This window comes from Falco rusticolus, chromosome 13, assembly GCF_015220075.1.
Source record: "Falco rusticolus isolate bFalRus1 chromosome 13, bFalRus1.pri, whole genome shotgun sequence".
NCBI classification, from domain to species: Eukaryota; Metazoa; Chordata; class Aves; order Falconiformes; family Falconidae; genus Falco; species Falco rusticolus.
The window spans coordinates 4219621-4242494 of record NC_051199.1 but is presented as its reverse complement, the minus strand read 5'-3'; the positions used below and the strand labels follow the sequence as shown (position 1 = coordinate 4242494).

The 22874-nt window shown below is 43.4% G+C and overlaps 1 protein-coding gene across 2 annotated transcripts; it reads right to left on the bottom strand.

Annotated features, from left to right (window-relative positions):
* Positions 1 to 272: 272 nt before the first annotated feature.
* SAG (S-antigen visual arrestin) lies at positions 273 to 20622 on the bottom strand. 2 transcript variants are annotated; one of them, XM_037406416.1, is made up of 16 exons: positions 20395 to 20619; positions 18173 to 18324; positions 17549 to 17609; positions 17414 to 17458; positions 16922 to 17115; positions 15706 to 15765; positions 14522 to 14589; positions 14192 to 14327; positions 13750 to 13834; positions 12410 to 12482; positions 11351 to 11488; positions 10971 to 11048; positions 10065 to 10088; positions 9612 to 9676; positions 3377 to 3386; positions 273 to 2696 (listed from the first exon to the last, which is right to left on the bottom strand). In XM_037406416.1, the coding sequence occupies exons 2-16, from the start codon at positions 18266 to 18268 to the stop codon at positions 2603 to 2605; spliced, it is 1227 nt and encodes a 408-aa protein (XP_037262313.1). In that variant the 5' UTR covers positions 18269 to 18324; positions 20395 to 20619; the 3' UTR covers positions 273 to 2602. The 2 variants fall into 2 exon arrangements, with proteins under 2 accessions (XP_037262313.1, XP_037262314.1); XM_037406417.1 differs by lacking the exon at positions 273 to 2696 and adding an exon at positions 2746 to 2889 and having other exon boundaries at positions 20395 to 20622.
* Between the last annotated feature and the right edge of the window lie 2252 nt (positions 20623 to 22874).

The window sequence follows — 22874 nt, the reverse complement described above, 5'->3', positions numbered from 1 at the left end:
TGTGACTTGGTGGAACATCAACATAACATCAGAAGCAGAGCCAAAGATCAAAGGCAAACAGTTCCAACTAGAGACCTCTTTTCTGCTGCCTGAAGGGCAGAAGAATGCAAGCCCAGCCTGGCCTGCAGGACAGGGAACTGAAGGAACCAGCAGAAAGCCCTTGCTCTCTGAGAAAATGTCCAGCATGGGCTAAACAAATGGTCAATGTCTTTAAATGCTTTCCTAAACCCAGGCAAAAGAACAGATTTAATAACCATTTCGGCTTCTCCCCATTGCACGGCAGAACATACTGCAATTTTGTTACGCAGTTAGCTTACAGAAGGCATTGCTGCAGGTGAGTTTGCAAGTCAGACAGTGACAGAGGCACCTCACAAAGTTGACATAATAACAATAAAAAAAAAAGCCTCCAAGTTTACTACTCCCACACTTACAGGTCCCATAGCCAGGAACACTGAAGGAAACACCTCTGTGGAGGAAGATACACTTTGAAGCAAGACTGGAAGACTGTGCCCCCTCCTCCTCTTAGCATCCTTAAAGCATTTCCTGAACACCAGCTCTCCAAGACCAGCATATTTGCAAACAGCCATTCATTCAACCTTACCGTACCCGTGTGTTCTTCTCAAGCTGCCAAGAAATTAGTAAAAAAAAATACCAGGGCAATCATTAGAAAAACCTTCCCAGAAATCCAGGTGCAAATGCCTAACCCTTCCCCCAAACCCAAAGGTGAAATTACACAGAAATTATACCGACCACAAACACCCGAAAACGGCTGCAGGGTTTCTTCAGCAGCAAAGCATACAGCACTTAGGAAGAACAGAGCAAACATACTGCCTCTTGCAATTTCTTCTAAGGTGAAACAGCTGTGACTAATGGAGCCAAAACCACTGACAGACAGGTGGCATTAGGTGAGAGCACTGATGAAACTCTGAAATCAGCTGTGGTCTTAATTCACTGCTTTCAGCATCTTAATCAAGACCAGTTCACAAAAGCAAAACAGGCTTTACTTTTAAGCCAACCTATTTGTGTTAGAGGCCAGATACAAAGCTGTTTGGTTAAAGCCTTTGGATCACCTGTAAAAGCAGAGCTTGTAACCATGATGGTGTCAGTAAGAATAAACAGACAAGCTTCTCAGAAAATGAGGCCTGTATATAGAACAATTCTGCAGAAATGCCAGAGCACAGCCCACACTTTTCTCCAAAACAAGCTGCTTTGGCTTGTTGCAGTTATCAATAGCAACCTGAGCCCGAGAGTGGGCAAGCTCAGCTCATGCAGCCTCCGCAGTCTGAAGCAGGACAGAAGCACAACGCGCTCACAGCGGGCTTTCACCAGGAGTCCCGCTCCCGCTGGGGGAAACAGACATCTCAAAAACGTCTCCCTCACTTTCTTCTCTGTTAAAAGCACATCACTGTTTGCTAAGATACAAGTGGGAAGCTCTTAATTCTGTTTTCGGGTGCGTAGGGGTGGGAAACATAAGTTTATAATATTAATAAATGTAGGCTCTGCAATCAGACCTTCCAGGAGAATTTAAACTAGGGACATTGACAAGCAGACTTGGAGCAAAAACAAGGAAAAGAAAACACCAATAGTTTTACATGCAAAATGTAATTAGCTGATGCAACTTCAACCAAAATCTACATGAGATTTAGGAAAGGATGCAACATTTACATGGATAATGAGAATATCCAGATCAACATGAGAGAACAAAGTTCACAAAATACAATCTCATTTCTTAGAGCATAAACTGACCTCTGGCAGCTGGATGTTGGAAAAGGCTCCTCAGGGCAGGCTGCCCCATAATTTCCTCCTTAATTTTACTGCACCCTCCTTTAAAGGACTGTTGCACACAGGAAACTAGATTAAATACAGGATCAGTCTGGACTAGCAGTTCTCACTGTTTGGGGTAGTATATAGGGAGCTTTGTTAAGGAAGTCATGGACAGTGCACATTACTCTCATCTTTAATAACGTGGTGGTTAAGCACATTGCTTGAAAGCTAACATTGTATCAGCATAATAGCCGGTGTGGAAGATGACTTGCAAGACATTTAATGGTACAGAAAGTGGATGTAAGCCACATGGGGACAGTGCAAGCACTGCAAATATTCACTAGATGAGTTTGGTATAGCATAAACACAAAAGCAACCAAAAGGAAATAAAATCAGTTTTGTACAGTCTGCCGAGAAACTTCGATGAATCACCAAAGGCTGCAAAGCCAGCCTTCCAGACTAGGATTTGGTTCACTAGCATTTCAAAGTTAGAGACCCTTTGACACCGAGTAAGTCTGGGCAGCCTGCACAGATCATCGTTGAAGCCTTCATCAGTGGTGCAAGCAACCAACCTTTTTATTACATAGCCCTGACAGCAGAAGTCATGACATGGCAGCCCTCTGGTAGCTCGAGTAAACATCAGGTTTTGAGTTTGCTACATTCTTCTAGAGCTGAAACTTTTAATAAGCAATAGAGATTCATGATTTTATGTCCACTGACCTCAGGGCTGATCCCTGAAAGACCACGTATGCACTGAGAACATGCAGTTTACTAGAAGCCTGGGTCCTAAATTTCTTGTTGATGCCAGGCTACATCGCTTCTCTGGCAGCTTGTTCTTTTAATCATCATTTGAGAGTGTATTCTTGTCTTCATCATCAAGCATATCTTTTAGCTGTTGACGAGCAAACTCCTCAAATACCAACTCTGCTTCACTGAAATGGAAGAAACACAGGTCTTTCAAAATGATGTTAGCAATTTTTAATTTTTTTTATACCAGCAGACTAAAGGAGTTAAAGGAGACTAAAAAGACTACAGGAGGAGGAAGAGAAGCCTGGAGCAGACTCTGGTAATGTTTCCTCTGTCTTCAAAGGGACTTGGATCACATTCTCATTGGTGGTATTCTAGCTAGTATGAAAAGCAGTTGACTGAGCAAGTCAGGACACAAACTGAGGAGGTTTTAATCTGTACTGAATCACATCCATTGCAGCTAAATATTTACTAGCTAGCCGAGTAGACTGCAGCCTTGAAAGGGTCTTTGTCTAGAAATAAAATGTGAAACCTTTAAACCTTATTCCTTCTGTACTAAAATAGGGGCACATGGTCAAATCTATTGAGTTTCTGAAACTTAGAGCTACAGAGCATGAACTGACCACAAACACACCCCTCCCTCCAACCATAAGGCAAAACATGTTCTCTTGAACTAGTTTCACACGGTCGGTCATTGCTGTTCAACTGATAGCAGTAATTTGTCAAGCCACAGTAACTCACTCACTTTGGATTTGGGCTTGTATTCTGTGAACCCTGGGGGTTTTCAGACAGTTTTGAGGAGGTTTTTTTCCAAAGAGTTAACGCACAACTGCAGCTAGAATGTGAAATATTAAAGGAAACCTACCCATCCTTCCCTGCAGTCATCAGCATGCAATAAAAAAGGAAAAAAGACACACCAAGCAGTTAGAACAGTGGGTGCTAAAACCAGCAAAAATTTATAACAGTGACAAGCGGTAGGATTTGCAGCAATACAAGGAGGATTCCAGAAAGTTTCAAAATGTGCATACATGCACCTTAGGAAGCAAAACTTGATCTCCCAAATGGAAAAGCACTCTAGCAACATTGCCTAAGACTCAGAAGGGCTGAGAAACAACGACAGGTTTTCCCATTCGTACTTGCTAGCGGTCACAGCTGTGAGAGACATCTGTGCACACACTTCTACTCAGAGATGACAGTGTTTGCGTGCCATAATGTTAGTCTTAATTGGTCTGTCACTGTGATTTAAGTAGTCAGCTGATGAGAAGATGATGTTCTTGTTCAATAAACATGAAGGTATTAAAATCAGAGGTCAGAATACAGAAAGCCATAGGCGATGTCTCATTAGATAGGTTTGTGCACTTGAGGCAATACCCCTGATTTAATCTTTCCTTAAATATAATCCCAAGGCTTTTCGCACTTGTGTTTCTTTTATGGGATCTTTGCTAGCCACACCATAACAAATCCTGCTTGCTAGCAGGATTCCTTGGAAGCTGCTTCAGCACAGCCTAAAATAAGCAGAACAGACTGTATGGCAGTGATGAAATGGGGGAAGGGATTTTTTTTGTTCTCACAGTTACTTTATCTTTAGCAAGCAACATTAACTTCACTGGCTTGCATCTCATGAGTTTAAGTCAGGGAGCAAAGCACACCTAGGCCATCGTTCTACAGAAGTTGTAGGGATCCAGGATGCTTCAGGGATCCAGAGAACTCACCACCTGGAGAACTCCCACCCACAATGCACACTGAAATCAAGGGCAACAAGTGGCAACGAGCACTGCTGGAAACATCAGCACTGAAAGTGTGCTAAATGGGGCCACTCCAGTCAAAATGCCTGGAAGGCTGGACCGTGTAAAGGCACTCATGATGGTCTCCATCCAGACTCTGAAAGGATGGTTTCCTCTCCTCACAGAAGCCCAGCTGAAATCTGGAAAGTCTCAGGGCATGCACGCTTGACTGAAATGGATTTAAAATTAAATATTTAGAACTTTTTAAGTGTCCAACACATAAAGCATCATTATAATTTCATTTTTCCTCCAATTTTTATTCTTTAAATAGCCTGCTCTCTTTCCCCACTTTGAAGTACATTCATTACTATGGAAACAGTGACATCAATGATGTGGGTGAAGCTGAGTGAGGTACCCACCAATGTGGTTTGAAGCCAGTTTTACAAAATGGGTTGAGGGGGGAAAACAGATGCTGTTTCAGTTGAGCATATGCTTGACTGTCAGATAAATGATTACTGAATCAATACATAGGTAGTGTGGCAGTAGAGAAACACTTATCCTGTAACTCAGATTAAGATTACATTTGAAGATGCACTACTTTACCTTCAGGCTGCTATACTGTATCACATTTAACTGTTAAATGGCTACTTTTGCACCCCCAGGCAGGAGTCAGGCCCACTCCACAGGGTTCGCTTGCTCTCCGGTGGCTTATTGAATATTATAACATGGAAAAATTCTTGGGAAGCTGAAAAATGGGTAGACTTTTTCTTTTTTTAACTGTCATGCCAGCAATTGTTTTGAGAGTTGGGATGGGAGGGGGCTGTGTTCAAGCATCGATGAGGCTCCAGAACACTCTCTGCAGAGGGTTTTCTGTAAGCTTTTATCATGCAGCCACAGAAATGATTTCATATAATTAAAGTTGTGGCATATGGTCATTTTCATTATAAGCTTGCTTTTAACCTCTGTTAACTTGGGGGGGGGCAGGGGGATGTAGGCTATGTTATTTTTCAAGATATTCAAGTGCTTTACATAGTCACTCATTTCTGAAAGTTACACCACCAACACAGGGCAGGTAGAGCTTTACTAGTAAAGAGACAGAACATTCATGGGTTTCTTGAAACCAGCCCTTTCATGCAAGTTTAACAAGGGAGCAGACAAATGACCGTGTTTTGGCTGTTGTTCAACAAAAAGGACAGTTTCCAAGACATAGGCTCACAAATGTAAAACATCAGGGGAAGGGCAGGAAAACCCCAGACCAAAGAACTCACGCTGAGACCACAGCCTTAAGAAAAACCCAGCAGGAGCTGCTGGGCTAACTGCTGACTGGGAAAGGTCTTGGAAGCATGAAGAGACACAGCCCAATTTTAATCTATCTTTAAAAGCAACAGATCTCTATAAGTTTTTGTCAACAGGCGGAAAAGACAGACTGCCAATGAGACAGGAGCTGCTTTGCCTAAAAATAACCCCCTGTGAACCACATGGGTCCAAAAATGGTTGCAAAACCAGCACACATGAAACATGCAAATGCTGGCCTACAAGGAGTCCAAGACAAGGAAGCCATAAATAAACATGGGAAAGGAAAGGTAGCAAGTCATTCCTTTTCTGTCTCCTCCAAGCACAGAAAAGAAAGATCAAGCAATCTGCAATAGCCATGGACTCTGACAGATCTACTTTTTCCTGAGTGATGAATGCTTCAGAGCTCGCGCACAGACAAATAAAAAGGGCAAAACAATCTGCTGTGAAATAAAGCACACAGCAGCTGGTCACACTTGCCCCAGTTTGGCCCCAAAAACATTAAACCATGTTCTTGAGAAGCTTCTCTTTCTGAGGTTCTCTACACTCAAATCAGCCCTGCATGATTAAATATAGTGATGCTCTACATGTCTTATTTACTTTTGCCATAAATCACTTTAGCTAGAGAAGGGAAAAGGATATTACCCCACTGCAATGAATAAATAAAAATACATGGCGTTTTTTAATCCCACTTTAGCTTTGAATCTGTAAGATGGTTGCTTTGACTTCTTTCCTTTCCCCCAGCTGTATCTTAAGATGAAGTGACAGTCAAGTAAGCAGGGAGGTGCAACAGGCAAACTGGTTACTACTGACTCATCAGTAAAAACAAAAGGAAATGGAAAAAGAAGATAAGGAATGATCTCAAAATTCCCTATGCATGCACCCCTGCCTACACCCACTGTAGAGGCTGCTGAACAGGCCGACAAAGAAAAATTCCATCTTTTGGGGCCTTTGAGTGTCTAAACACTGTTTGTTGAAGCCCCATCTCTGCAATTAAGTCTTGATTTGCTTTATTCCCAATTAAATGGTATTTCACTAATGAAACATATTTCTCAGAGTTTACGAACAAAGGTGGTAGAATCAAAATTTTTTAAAGCATGAACTTGCAATTGGGAAAAGTGATTAGGCACGGTGCACGGAAAACTACCAGCCAGTAAAGTTGGAAAGAGTTTTTTAGTTTACCAGCTTCATATGGGAGACTGTTTTATTCCCCATAATGAGCTCAGACAACCACATTCCAGCACAGTTTTCAAGTCAGCTATGCAGGCTTCAGAGGAATTTTGTTGTGTTACACGATCTTTTTTTAAGAAAAAGCAATTATTTCTCAAGTTAACCATTTGTAGGGCTTTCCCATGGGATAGCTCCTGAAACTACCTGTATTGTTTCAGTTTATAAGAAACCTGCAATTTCCATTTATACAAAATGCATGAACCATAGCTGTCTTCTGACAGCAAGCTCCTAGAAGACTTTGATGTAGCAAACAATACGTGGGCTGTGCCTTTGGTAAGAGGATGTGTTGGGGGAAGCGATCTGAGAAATATTGCAGTTCTCCATTTCCCCTGTAAAGTCTTCTGCCCACATCCTTTTGAGCATACTATATAAAGGAGTATATCAGTCGTCCTTTGAAATTATCTTAAAAGGGAGAACTGACTTCCATTTTTCCTCATATTACAAATGCTTCTGCCAGAATTATCTGCCTGAAGCATAAGTAACAAAAAGAGAGTTGCAGCATTGTTAACACCAAAAACCATCATGTAAAAAAAATTCACACCATTCTAAAACTGCACAATTCTTTGCAGTTGTCTAAGGCTTTGGATGATCCTTGTTTGGAGCTTTCAAGCTTTTCTCTGTGCCCATGGGGGCTCCCCTGTGCAGCCCTGAGCACCCCAGCAGCACCTCTGCCCTGAGGGGCTCCCCAGGGGCACTGGATGGCCCTCACAGGCCACCGCGGCCATCGGGGTGGCCCCAGCCCCTCGTCAGGCTCCTGGGCAGGGGCACTGCTGCAGGGAAGTCTGAGAAGTGCTTCAGTATGTACAAGCTACCAGAAGAGACAGAAGACCCTTGGCCGAACCCACCTGAGATCACCATCAAGTGTGCGGCAGTGTCAGTGCTTTGCTGGCAGAGCTTCCCCAGGCTGCAGCATGGAAGGGAGCCCCGCGGCACGGCCAAAGCTACGCCAGCAACAGCATTTGCTTCACAGAAGCTTCTCCAAAGTGATCCAACCTTATTAGTCTTATGGGAGCAACACGGAGGACCCAGTTTCCACCTCAGAGGAGAGCTGGAGGCAGCTTTGGGCTGCACGTTGCTGTGGGGTGTCCGTGCTACTCCTCAGTGATGGGGCTGTCTCCTCTGGCCACAGCAGAAAGGCAGGGAGAGGGCAGTAAGCCTTGTGGATTTGTTCTGCAGGTGCTTCCTAGACTAACTGCACTACTCTGACGGGGTGTAATATGCACAAAATCTTCTCCTATAAGCGTGTTCTGTGTCTATGCTAAGAGACCATGCTGGCACAGCTTACAGCAGGGTTCTTCCCGGTGAAAACGAGTTTCCTACAGTGCAGTTCTTACAGGGGTGGAGAAACCTACCTTCGCCCACTCCAGCACATCCATAATTAGCAAACACTGATTTCCAACCACAGCAACTGCGCATGGAATAAATCACCACTGTTCTCTTCTCAGCACTTGATTCCTCCAACAAATTTGCACAATAAGGACTCAAGTCACCCTGTTCTAACATTTCCAGTGAAGAACAAAGAACCTATCGAGGGATAAATCTTCTCACAGGTTCCATCATCATCTTCTAGCGGTCATGTTTGTAGAATCAGCAGCTTTCGGTAAGTTTGGGTGGGGAGGAGGAAAAAAGGAGGAGGAAAAAAGGAGGAGGAAAAAAGGAGGAGGAAAAAAGGAGGAGGAAAAAAGGAGGAGGAAAAAAGGAGGAGGAAAAAAGGAGGAGGAAAAAAGGAGGAGGAAAAAAGGAGGAGGAAAAAAGGAGGAGGAAAAAAGGAGGAGGAAAAAAGGAGGAGGAAAAAAGGAGGAGGAAAAAAAGGGAGGGAGGAAAAAAAAGGAGGAGGAAAAAATGGAGGAGGAAAAAAGGAGGAGGAAAAAAGGAGGAGGAAAAAAGGAGGAGGAAAAAAGGAGGAGGAAAAAAGGAGGAGGAAAAAAGGAGGAGGAAAAAAGGAGGAGGAAAAAAGGAGGAGGAAAAAAGGAGGAGGAAAAAGAAAAGCAGCGCCAAAGCAGCCGTGGGTTTTTGTTTGAAGTCCATGCAGCTCAGCCCCAGCATTGAACGGCCGGCATAATTTGTGTTCAATAGCTGCTTCAGATGCTGCCCAAGAACTTCTGATTTAGCACAAGAACCTTGCAGCTTCTGTAAGTTCACTATTAGAGAACAGAGCCAGCCAGGCCTGAGGAAGTGGGAGGAGAACACACATGCTAAAGACAGCCTGCAGTTTTGGCATCTGATCCCAAGCTCCTTACACTGCTTTAAAGTTCCCACACTTCCATTTACTGACCTGACTCTGAAGAGCCATTCCTCTCAGATACCCACTGAGCATGAAGACCACAACACAGACACTGCTGCCAATGCCAAATCAAGGTAACAGGGACTCTAAAAATCATGAACAGTTTTACCACCTCTTCATTCTGCTTAAAAGTATTTTGCTTTTTACAATACTCATGTGTCTTAGGTGTTTTCTGCGACAGATGCTTGTTTGCTGTATTGGATTCTGGCTGGGAATTGCTAATGGCTTTACTCAGGACATTTTGCATAGTCATGAGATTCAGCTATGCAGTGCTTCCTCAAGCCCCTGTGCTTTGAGCTGTGATTCCATAGATGAAAAACAAAAAGGGAAACATGGCCCATTTCCACTCACCCTGGCCCACCTTAGCATCCCTCCTCCCTGTTATTTTGTACCTTGAGGTTGATAAATATAGACACACACAAGCATATATATTCACACACAGAACTGCCTCCATACTGGACCCTTGTAGACTTTAAAGGCTTCCTGTAGAAGAAATGACTACAAGCCTTGCAATGGCAAAATTTCACCCGAGTGTTAATGAAGAAAGGCAAAAACCAGGGATAACTGACCTGCTGGGGTCTTCTCCTCAGGTTTAGGGTGCATGAGACGAAATGGCAGCTCTGTGCCCACTTCACTTTGGGGAGAAGAGAGAATGCATCAGATCCACAGCTCTACTCGTGCCTGGTTCAGTTCCCCTCTCACCTTCACCCATTCTTTCATCTTTTCCTAACAATAATTTTCCCCTCAAAAAGAGTTAAACTCTAATTTCTCCACAAATATCTTGTGCATATCCACTTTAATAAACTGGGTTTATTATGTGCTGAATGTACTTGCACGTACATAAAATCAAAAATTTTTTGTAATTGCTTCATTTTCGCAGCTGAATGCACAAACTTTTTACTTCTATTATCTCAAAGGTTAGTTAGATTTTTCTAGGGAAGCGAGAAAGGGAATCGAAAAGAGGGTAAAGAGACAAATTAACAACTACAGATGCATGGTCTGAAAAGGAAGATGACATTTACCTGGAGGTGAGGTCTCCCAGCATGCTACAGAAGAAAACAAGGAGAAAAACACGAGCATATTTAGTGCCTTTCCATTCTGGTACTCTATCAAATGCCTTTTTATTGGTGGACTATTGAAATCACCTTCTTCACATACTCTTCTCTACTTGCCACAAAGCATAACACCCAAATAAACTTCTTTTTTAAAAAAAGGTAATTTTCATTTTGCATGTCCTTCCCATGGAGAATGAGCCTAAATTTTTGAAATCCTGACCAGGGGTTGGATATGGCTCCTTTTCTGAGAGCCAAAGGGCAAGGGCAACTGAAGAAGGCATGGTCATTTTATCACACTTTAGGCAAATAATTGACTCATTTTTATACTAGAAGGAATTACAGATGAATGAAATGCAAATGTAAACAGTGGCAATCATCAGCTGAGAATTATTATCCTTGTCCTCTTTTGCACTGTATGCTGGGAACTAGCTCACGTTGATAACGTCGGTTTCTCCCAGAAAGCTGGCTCAGTACAGAACCTGAGCTACAGTATTTATGACTCTCAGGCAGATGTCTCTGCCTTCTGCTCTGGGAGAACAAGAACACCAAGATAAAGGTTCACACCACGTTTCACTTCAGTTCTCACAAAATATGGCTTTGAAACAAAAAGTGCAACGCAAACCAGAGGCTCATACTGCAGCTGTAAAGTCATATGGTATTTAAGGAAGGTAACCCAAGCCCGCTGGCTCAGGACACCTTCTTCGGATAGGCCAAGATAGATTTCCAGACGATTTATGCTTTAGAGGGAGCCTCATGTCCTACAACATATGCCCTTTCTTTTGGGGCGGACTGTCCTGTACTCTCCCCCCTCATCAGTGAAGAACACGCACTCCCCTCTCTATGCAGATGTAGCAAGAAATCCGTTAGTCTTACCCTGGAATAGTGAGCTTCACTTTGACCTTGTAGGAAACCAGAATCCCCATCACTGTCTTGTCTATTCCATCCTTAATACTACCAGAGAAAACAGACAGCAGTGTCAGGCAGCACAGCAACATAGCAAGAGTACATGGCTGGAGCAAGAACTAGGTGAATGTCCTGCTCTCCTGAAAGCGACAGAGGAGACAAGCCTCAGGGACAGCTAAAGCCTCTCCAGGTCTGTGATCACTATTCACCCTGAGTAAATATGATCTGGTAAGTAATGCAGCTTGGATGTGCCCCTCTGGACACACATTTACAGGTACAAACTCCTGATACAAGTGTCTCCGCTTCTTTATTACCCTCCACTACCTGGGACCATTCAGAACTCTACTCACATAGTACTAGAAGCCAAGTTGGTGTCCTCGTCCTTTAGCTTCCCATCCAGAGCTATTTCCCGTGTCTCCCGATTATTTGCTAGCAAGGGCAAAAGTGTCAGTGTCTTGGTCAGGGTACTATTTGGCTGAACCTTTTCCCTAAAAATAAGCAGGTGAGAGAAGGAAGGTGACACACTGACTTGTGTTATACACCCAACCAAGAGAATTTCAAAACAGATTACAAAGCTGCCCAAAAGGAGTGGAATTTATCTGTCCAAATTTAGTTGTCTACAATGCAGGTGTCTACATCTTAACTAGTAAAAAATTCCCTTTGTAATCAGCAGAAACAAGCACTTGCAGAAAACAATTTCACATTAAGGCAGACTTCTAAAATAGGTCAAAACTATGCTGCAGACCTCTACATTTGGACAAAATGAATCCTATTTGAGAAGGCCAGTACTCATTGCAAAACATGTCCCTAAGCTACAGAGCAAAACACCAGAAAAATAAAAAGTGGCCGGGTGTGTCCAACCCTCCTCAGAAAGCCAAGGCCAACGCTGCACTGCCACTGCAGCGCAAAAGAGCAAGCGGCTCTCTACCATGGCAATAGGCTCAACGTTTTCATGGGCCTTCTAAGGCCAGAAGAAACGAAATGAGACTGTGTGAAAAAGACTGACCTCAAGCTAGAGCATCCATGACTTCCACCCAAACAGCAACACCTTTCAGAAAAATGCTGCACCTCTATTTAAAGATTTCAAGCAATGTGGAGCCTTCCGCAGTCCCTGCTAAGCTTTCCTAGTTGGTAATTACTCTGCAAACCGCTGCTGCAGCCTCCCCATTCTCTGAAAAAAGGTGCATTGGTCCCTGCTGGCTATGTGAAAGGAAGACCAGCTGCAAGCAGCGAGTATGGGTGGTGTGGGACACGGACACCCAACACCCCCCCCCAGGTAAGAGAAGCAAGCACTGTAACAGCAGACAACCACCAGACTCTAGCTAGGAGTTCCTCCCTTTATTGAGGAGGGGAAGGATAATTAAAAGGGTGTGAAGGTGCAAGAAGGGATAAGCAGACCATCCACTCACTGTGCTTCCTCAGCAGCTACCACTTTTGTATAGTAGTCACTGGAGTACAAAACCACATTGGCAACCTGCTCCACTGAGCGAGAAAGGAGAAAGCGGACAATCAGTTGTGCACACGCATCAGAAACAACACAGCTGCCCTGCCCCGAGTCTCAGGAATGACATGATTAGGACAGCAGGAAACCCCAGCAAATTAGACCCTGAAGGGGGACCACCGGACCAGACAGCCTGACGTGGATAGAGACCAACAGCGTACAAATAACCCGTCCATCTTCCCTGAAAGGCACCTGGACTTGATTTGGAGATGACAAAAAGTCAATAATGCACAGTTTCCCTTGGGAGCCTGTTCTTTCCATTATAAAGATCTCCCTCCTTCTTCTCTAAGCCACGTGCACTTTTATTTCTGTTCATGGGTCTCTCTTGCGTATTTATAGTCCATGCACTTGCATTCAGGAGACACCACCATCGAGCAGGCTGCAGTCAAGAGCCTGCGATAGTAAATGGCTTATACTCTCCAATCAAATGCCCCCAAAAAAGTAATTCTGACTGAAACGCTGGTAAGGAGAGAATCTGGGGACCAACAAGGTCTTTTTAAGCCTGACGGAGGCGTGTCAGCCTAAAAAATATTTGGGAATCACTACAGAGTGCATCCAAGATGGGCACCAAATTGGCTTTTTCTGCTATAGAGTTGTAAAAAGCTCAGTAATTTTGATCCCTCCCTGCCTTCTCTTCTCTTTCTCATCCTTTGTCTCTCAGACTGTCTTCCACAGGTCCAAGTGCAATGACGCTTGTGGGATGAAAACATGCAGTGCCACAAATAAAACACAGGCACAGTACTGAAACTCCTCTGAAACTCAGCCCCTGCCCTCAGCTTCCTTGGGAGGAATTACACCATCACTGGCAGAGTGGCTGTTTCTCGCATTGCCAGACATTTCTGAAACCCCAAGCAAAATGGTATGCAACCTGGGCACCTTCGCCGTTAGCAGGAGCATCACATGGACAGGGGAGCACTTCCCACTGGCCTCCCAAAAGAGGGGGCTTTTCCCCCACAGCACCTGCCTTGCCCACTGTAGGTGCCAGACCCTTTCTCTTTATGAGAGGGGACATAGCAGTGCCTGAAATTAAGCCATATAAACAACCATGAGAGTCAATAAAGAAGCTGCAGTGTTTCACTTGATGAACAGCAAAGAAACAGCAACAGACAGGGTGAAGGGAAAAATTCCTGACTTGTCCCAGACTGCCTGCCTAAGCTGTTGCAAGCACTAAATTCTGGCTGTCTTTCAGTTCTCTTACCATTCAGTCTTCTTGCCCTCAAAGAATCCCGAGCAACCATAAAAACATACCCTGGGCTTTGATCTTCTTCACTGTTTTCTCTGTACTGTTGTTGATGGTGATAGTGACTGCAATGGGCTCACCGTGGTAGTACACCTAGAAGGAATTTGATGCTCAGAAATCCAGCCAGGAGGCTTCTCCCAAGCCCTAAACCTCTCTAGTCACCCCAGATTAAATCTCACAGAGGCCAGATAAGGCAAGATGACCCTTCCCAATGATTCATGGCCCTTCCTTCAATGATTTATTTAGTCTCAAATGCATCTGGTAATGGGGTCTCAGCCTTCCCTAACAGCACCTACTGACAGAAATGACATTAGAGCTCTCAAGTGCTGCAACAAGTCAGTCTGAGCTGAGACGGTTCAAGTTACAAATGGATGTAGCTGCTTTGGGCAGGAAAATGCATACTGGCGTGCCAGTACTGCGACGTCCACAGCCCCCGGGCGAAACCCTCACCTCTTTACTGAGGCAAGCTTTCAAGTATAATGGCTTGTTGGACATGAAGAACTGCCAGGTGGTCTCCGTACAAGGTTGGGGTCCTGGTTCATCTGGAGCATATTGCACCTTACGGATCAGCAGACGTGCAGAGTTCCTGGGAAGCAGCAGAGGACAACATGGTGGTACTTTGCACTTGGCAGAGGCAGGAGTTCTGCATTCACACGTGCTTTACACTCAAGAAGTCCACTGACAAGCGGGGCAAAGCTGAACAAGCAACCAAGGTACGTTACTGAACCACCCCCACCCCCTTTAAGAAGGGCAAAGCTGAAGACAGACACGTTCTGTTACCTCTTATGAATTCTCTCTTCCACATTCTCTGTTGAGAAAGCCTTTACCTCAAAGTCCACCCCACAGGTCTGCCAGAGAGAGGAGACAGCTGTGAAATCAGTGTCAGAAGTCAAGAAGCCAGATGTTTAAATATCTTTCAGTACATCAGAAACTGACGGACTTCTGCCAACCGCAAATTCTCCTGGCCTCCCACCACTGGAACAGAGGTCCTTGCCAACTGGTGTGGCAGCATCCACCTACTCCATGCTGCTTCTGATAAATGAGGCTTAATTCCCAGCCTTTGTCAGATGGCATCCCCACTCCCGAAAGGCTCGGTCACAGCGTGCTGCAGGTTATACGAGTGACCAGCCTGCAAGGGTCTCCAGTCCACCTCAGGTTTCTGAACTGAATTTCTAAATTGACTTTGTAATGCCAATACCTGACCGAGGGTCCAGGTCAATCTTCTTTCCAAACATCTAAGGAGTGGGAGTGATCAGGCCAAGCTGACCTTTGCTTTAACAGGTTTATACCACCACGGGACATCTGTGAGTCCCAGATAACTCTCTACAAAGCAACAGAGGAATTTTTGCCAGAATATCATTCCTTGGCAAAAAATACAGCTTATCCCTGTTGCACTGGATTCTACAACCTGCATCCCAACTTGCCCAGCTGTTAGCCTAGCTCTGCGGTTCACAGAAGCACCAAGTATAAAGGGAATATTTTAATTGGTATCAGAAACCTCGCAGAACATCTCATTATCTGATATCTGTTACTCCGGAGGTTTTGTTTACTTTACGCACATGTGCAAGCCAGCCCTTCTCTGCATTGGTTTTAATTCAGACGCAGGTTTTAACACATGCTATTTATAGCAATCTATGAGACTTTAAGCAGCCTTTTTCTCTCATGTAGCCTGACAGCTACAATCATTTCATGTGCAGCCAACCCACAAATCATGTGGTACCCTTCAGGAAACTACAAGCACTGCAAATGAAGACTAGATTCCCCTTCTTCTTCTGAGAACTTAGAATTCCAACTCTGTGGCACACGCTCGTAGCTCTTCAGCCAGGTTCCTGACATTTGTGGCATAGCACAGTCAAATCCAGTACCGCCTTCTTCTACTCTCAAACTAGCCAAACAAATTCACATGAATTTTTTCACTTGACTTTCCTCAACCACGATAAGCACAAGTGTCACATTGGTCTCACCTTATCAACATCACGAGGTGCAGGCTGCAGACAGACTGAACAAGGCAGGTAATCTGGGAACTGTGGGAGGAAGAGAAAAATATCCCAAAGCAATATTACCCAGATACTCTAGTTAACATATTGTTTGCAAAAGGTACAAAGCAATCCTGAAGACAACAGGTCACTCACTGTAATGTAACCCTTTGAAGTTCTAGCTAAGATGGAGGCTTTAATATACTGGGCCTTATCTTGCCTTGTCCAAACAAGTCCCTCTCTTCCAAAAATACTTTAATAGTCAAGAAAGGAAAGAAAAAAAAGAAAAAGAAACAAGTGAAAAATGTCCAGGCACATGAAGCACGTGGTTTAAAAATCAAACAGAGCCCTAGAGGCACAGCTTAAAGTAGAAGCTGCAACATCTGGCTCCTCGCCCAAGATAATCAATACAGCTCACACAGGCTTCGAGCTGGAGCAAAGCATCGCTTCGTCAGAAACACAACCAAGGCCATGAGGACCAGCCAGTACCCAATTGCTCCTGGCCTCGGCAACTCTAGACATCAGCTGGGGAGGTTGCAGAGCAGCTCATGGAGACCAAGCGCTAACACCCTATTAGTGACTCAAGATTTTGAAGATCACTAGACTGTATCCGAGTGGTAATAACATCACGGCAGGTACCAGCCCATTCAGCAGAATCATTCAAAGACCTATTTGTTGCTATAAGACAGCATGAAGTTTTCAAACCTGGATCTTCCTAGGCAACGCTAAGGCAGACGTGTCACTGACAGTACTGGAAGCATATCCTGTCAGAATCAGAATTTGGCAATGAGCTGTTATTTGTTGACAACATCTGGTAAAGAGCTTTTCATCTGCTTGTTTGATCCATAAAATTTTTAAAGAGAGAGGATTTGGCACTTCCTCTGTGAGCACTGAGGCAATGGTGCAACATATTTCAGCCTCTCAGGAACGGGAAGACGAGGATATATAGGGCTGTTGCTAGCATAAAGCCATTGCATGTTTCCTTGCCTTTTCAAGGAAAGCACTTTTCACATGCAGCTAAAAACTTCTTGCACTTTACCACTTAGGATGTTAAGAAAAAAGAATTGGTGCGTTGCCTGTCACTCATGACTGGAGCTTTGCATAACATGAATCTTCTATTAATCCCCGTCTTCAGTCGCTCACTGGGTCTCAGCAGCCTGGTAATAACAGACAAGAGGGTCGGAGGCTCTTATGAGATACTTACTGTAAAGAAAAAGGGATAAGCATTTTTTCCCAGCTTCTTCAGCAGAGATTCTTGCAAGTGGGAGAGAGACTCTGGCTTGTCAGCAGGTGGGTACACTTGGACCCTAGAGAAGAACAGGTCCCGTCGAAAGGTCAGGCCCATCACATCAATGTCTTCCTGGCCATACCGGAAAGCACAGGTCAGGGACACATACACTGGAACAAAGCACATGACAGGTAAAGCATGCAGCAGGCTAACAACGCAGCCAGGGTGGATGTAAAATCCTCCTGCAATACAGAGTCAAGGAAGCTTGTTTCAACACTGTTGTATAACCCAGTAAGTGTTTATACCATATGTAAGAACATGCATTGCATTGATTAAGAAGCCCATTCACTGGGGAAGAGTTACATTTGTACCCTTAAAAAAAAAAAAAAAAAAAAGGCGCTCTCTCAGCACCTCACTTCAAAAGAGGACTAGCAATCTCTGAAATACACGTTGCATAAAACCTCAGACCTTCTTTCCCCTTGATAAGTGCAGGATCCACCAGTACAACACCATCTGAAAAAAAGGAAAAAAATAGGAAAGATTAACAGAGGATAATCAGGTCTGAGAGAGCAGGAAGGGCAGCATGTATCCGTGCAGACTTACCTACAGGTTCCACATTCCCCGAGTTGTCAATGAAGTCCCGTTTTCCCAGGTAGATGGTCAGCTGTAGGGAGATGACCATGGATGAACTACAAAGTGGTGATGGTCGTGTGTTGGTGAGGGGGGAATGCTATAGAGCTATAATCTTGTCGAGATCAGAACAATTTCAATTTAAACAGAATATTATTTTTTTTCCAGCAAACATACAATCCCCACCAGACTCAACAGGATTATTCACATGCTTCAGGACACAAGAACTGTAGACCTGATGTAGACTAGCTCCCACAAGTGCAACATAAATACTTGTGCATGGGACAAAACTATAGATTTAAAGATTTTTGGTGCCATCAGGTTGGAAAGATAATGAATCAGCTTTGTTTTAAACATTTATTAGCAGGAGCACAACCCAGGAGGAGTAGGAGGCAAGTTGCCTTCCTCTTGTATTACAATATATGAGAAGCTTGTCCTATAAACTCTGTTTACATCACCTCCTCAAACTTAGCACTAAATACAGTTCATGGTCCTTCAGAAAAAAATAACAGAGACAGGAAAGAGCTTTCTAGTAAGTCTCCAGTCTGACCATAAGTACGACTCATACCTGCACAAACCAATCATAACGGTACTTACAGCTTTGTCACGGGTGCTTTTTTTGAAGATAACTTGTTTATGTGAGCTAGCATTCTTCCCACTTGTCCCCGTCTTTTGAGACTCTGGGCAGCTCATGGTCAAAGATGGGTATGTGACTGTGGGTGAATGATGCTGTTCTGCCCCAAAATGTCCTGGGAAAGATGTCAGAAAAAAATAGGTGTATGAGACAAAAGCGGAATTATACTGGGTGGGTGAAGCATTGTACTCCCATGTGTAGTCTACCAAAGACTATTTCAATAGATATGCAGGCACAACACAAAAGGTAGGTTTCTTTCCATTTTAGCAGTTTCATAAAAAAACAACTACAAACATCTATTTAAAAACAGATCTTCAGAAACATTACAAAAGATCAATAACTCCTTTTAATTAATACTAAAAAATAAGTAGACTAGTATGCAAAAGATCAATAACTCCTTTTAATTAATATTAAAAAATAAGTAGACTAGTATGCAAAAGATCAATAACTCCTTTTAATTAATATTAAAAATTAAGTAGACTAGTAAAAAAGTCTGGAGGGGAAGAAATAGCTTGGCCTTTGCAGAGAGGTTTGTAGACAGTAATTTTGTGAAGATACCTGTAAGAGTACAGATAAAGGTAATCTGATCAAGGTACATGGATTTTGAAATGGTACCTCAAGATTTGTCATCAGAGGCTCTAAATTGTCACGAGATAAGAAGGTAATTCCACTCATTAATAAAGGCATAAAATACATGAAAGAAAGAATATCAGCACACATGAGCTTTGGGTACTTTTGGGGGATTTGTTTGGTTTTGCGTTTTTTTTTTTACCATTGCAACACATACAACAGCACAGCATCACCTGTCCTGGGACATTTGCTATGGAGCACATCCTTGAATGAATGGAAAAAAGCCTAGATAAAGAGCAAACAGCCTGCCCACAGACATACAGCTATTCTGGATTCCCAAAAATAAACCTGTCTCTGTTAAGGAGGAGTGCTTCACGATGCAGATTAGATAGGTGATGAAATACCATATATTCTATAACAGTTAAAAGTATTGTAGTCAAAAGAAAATACAACTATAGCCTGACATGCGGAGTTGTACTTGGTATCATTTAGGAAAAATGTCTTGACACAAACAGAGAAGTTATTAGCAAATAAATCAAAACCACAACAGAGAATTCCACATACCATTTCAGAACTTGTGTACCACATGCTCAGCCTAAGACCTAGAAAGCTGGTATGTATCAGTAAGGAGTCAGAGCAAACCCGGAATGAGAACTCTTCTGTCCTACTGTATTTTCTTAAATCAGAACCAAATGCAACCCATTATTTGTAGGATATCGCTGAGCTCAAAGCAGAACGGACCTTAGGAATACAACAGTCCCATACCTGCCCAGAAAGGTAACAATTGTAATTAGGGGTAGAAGACAGCTTGTACCCAAGGAAAAAACAGGTGAAATAAGATTCTTGGTGGGGGGTGGACACGACATGACACAGGACGAAGAGGATGGACCAAAAGGACACAACAGATCTCCAGAAACCCCGGGTGGTAAAAGCGGAAAGACATTAGTTTTTCACTTTGTCATAAATTATAAAATAGCAGCATCCAGTTCAGACAGCAAATTCAAAACAAAGTGAGTAATTTCCCCACAAAGACCAAGATTCAGGAGTACAGTGTGACTGCAGAAGGCTCTGGAAACCACCAATATGAATTGATTCACAGATTAGACGGGTTCACAGAGAAAAGGCTTTTGGGAGATGTTGGACAGGATGATCCAAGGTGCAACCTTAACCCCGTAAGACTCTGAAGCTGAGGAGCAGCATCAGGAAAGGATGATGCTACATGTGCCCTGTTCTTACACGTCTCCCTGTTGGACCCGCATGAAGGAGTATACCGTGTTAGACAGGCTGCTGGTCTGAGGGTACAACTGTCCTTGCAGTTTGCTTCCTTTCTATTTCTCTGCTTGCTTTCCCATTTTAAAGCTATTTCAAGAGTAGAAACAGTTTCTAGGGTATATTTGCACACAACAAGCTGTGGAAAAAGGAAATTCTTCCCTTCTTAGAAAGCTAGAAAAAACGTAAGGTAGAGATTAGAGACAGACTTTACGCATTCAAGAATTTCTATTTTCATGAAGTATAGGTAGGCCAAGTCCAAGTCCAGAATGGTATTTGCTGCTGAGCAGACACCGCAGTCACGCTGTAGTCCCAAATAAACAAACCAGTAAATAACATTAAATACCTTGTTACGTTCCAGATGCCACAGGAGCTGCCACAGAACAGAGACGTGAACTTCTAAACTAGTGAAGAAAGGTGAAGTTTTTACACAGCTGTGTCCTATGCTCCTTTGCATCTATCTGAGGGAATCACTAACCTCTTCGCAAACAAGGAGGACAATTTGTAGTGGATTTGAAAGCACGTCTCTAGTTGCGTCCATCCAGGATTTCAGGAATTAATCCTCCTCCAAGAGCAAATATTGTACCTGGGCTAAGATTCAACTGTAAAGTGGTTAAGTCAGCAACATAAAGCATTACCTAAGGGAGCTCAGATTGTCGGTGAAGAGGTCTACAATGTCATACTCACACAGTTTGTAAAGACTACAGACCTACATAGAACAGGACGGTTACTGAAAGCAGCTTTAGAATAAAGCTCTTTCTCTGTCTTCTCCTTCCTAGGGTTGCAAGTCATCCAGCTTGATAAGCTGAACAGACAAGAGCCATTTATGAAAAAGGGAGTTTATAAAACACCAAATCAAGTCTCTATAAATAGATGCCATTATGAAGGACTACCAAGCACTGAGAACATTATTCTTCTCATAATCACTAAGCGGTTTATCTATTATTGCTACACCAACTTTCCAATTGGCACGCTGATGCAAAACAGTATGTTGCTAGCTAGTACCCCTCCCCTCAATTTACTTATGGAAGTAAGGCACAACATCCAAGATGTAAGACACATGAACAAGATTTCAATCAGTTTAGCTTTTCACTTCATGAATGTCCCAAGAATAGCTTCCCCCTGCCCCCCCGAATTTGGTCTTGATATTATGCACAACAATGTGTGTAATTTTTGGCTTGCAAGCTGCATTAACAGCTGTAGCTTCCCTCTGTGCTGCATCTGTTAGTTTGATTAGAAAGACCACGATAGCCTCTCCACTTGCCAGCCTGAGCAGCACCCTCCATTTCAGGCAATCTTGCAGTCATAAATCAAGCTTGCTTTTTGCAAACAAACACCAACATTTGCTTGAATATAGTGGCCTGGGTACACAAATTATTCAAAAAAACCCCCACAGAACCAGTGTTCCTCAGCTCTTTCAGTGTTTTCCAAATTCCAGCAACATTAATTGGAGGTAGGTTGTTTGGAGAGTTTAATCACTACTCTGTCTAATCAACTCTGGCAAACACAAACCAGCCAGCCCTCAAACACAGACATTCACACGTGCCTGTGCTGCTGAAGGAAAGCGGGATCCTGGTTGTAGACAGTAGGGAAGAGACGCCAGAAACTAACCCACCAAATCAACACGTTCCATTCAGTCACACGGTGCAAGAACAAAAAGGACAAAGCTGGTTCTGTTAGTTTGTGCCGCTGCCACTGCAGGATTACTAGCCCTTCAGGAGAGGAACAAGCACTCCTGTTGTACCTGCTACTCCTCTGAGGGCCTGGGAGGTGTGGTACATGTGCAGTTTCCAACATCTTCAGGAGAGCCTGGAAGCAGCTTCACCATAACGCGCGTTTCCTAACACGCCCTCCTGGCTGGAGAAAGATGCCCCTAAACCACCTGAAGGGCAGCTCCGCCTTCAGCAGAAAAACAGTGCAACAGCCACCTCTGCACAGCAGCTGCTTTTGTTTTCTCTGCCCTCTGCATGTTGAAGCAGAAAAATAGAAGTAAATAAATGAACTATAGCAAACAGAGCTAAAATTGGTCACTAGAATTTCCTACATACCTTGGTCCTAAGAAATTTTAATCTGAAATACTTAAGGTCTTAGCTAGCTAGCCATTATCCTCGAGTATTATTTAACCTACTTCATAACAGCATCAACAGGCAAAACAAAGCCCTTTGTGTAAGATGCTCCATGTTGTAGAAAAACACAAGTATAGCAGTCTAAATTATAAACATCCTAAACCCATTCTGATCCTCCTCAGCAGAGCCTGCAGAGTTTTTATTATGTTAATCTCCCAATAATCTTTCATCACGCTGACTTGTCATTTAGTGATCTGCTTTTCCACAGTAACCAAGGTCACCTGGACTCTTGGTAGGTGCCTCTTCAAGGACCTTCTGCCACAGCCACAGGCTGAAGAAAAAAAATACTTTGCCCTTTAGAAATGCTTGAGAATGCCAATGTGAATCTTCCCATTTCTGCTACGGTTCTCACTTCCAAGAGCTGGACAGGCGGCTTCTTTCCTTATGAAAACAGGAGGGTGGTCAGTGCTGGCTCTTAGTTATGCATTAAATTCATACCTTAAACAGCCGGAGACTTTGCTTTATTATATTGAAGTAGGAACCAGAGCATTACCTTCAACAAGGGGTTTTGTGTTTTTAAAGAAACATACTATTGCTGGCTGAAAAGCTTAACAAGGTAGCCGTCGAAGTATCACAGCTGAAAAAGCCACCTACTTTCAGCAGTGTCTTGAAATACAGATACTAACTTCCTCAATTCAGTAATTTACCCAAAATATCCAAGAATAGAGGCACTTGTTTAGCAAGTTTAGGTAAGACCTCC

Excerpts from the sequence above, each read along its gene's own strand:
- SAG (XM_037406416.1), bottom strand. The coding sequence starts at position 18,268 with ATGAGCTGCCCAGAGTCTCAAAAGACGGGGACAAGTGGGAAGAATGCT. Across the intron at positions 17,610-18,172 it reads AAAGCACCCGTGACAAAGCT|CTGACCATCTACCTGGGAAA; the intron begins GTAAGTACCGTT and ends ATCTCCCTACAG. Across the intron at positions 15,766-16,921 it reads CTTATCCCTTTTTCTTTACA|TTCCCAGATTACCTGCCTTG; the intron begins GTAAGTATCTCA and ends TTCCTCCCACAG.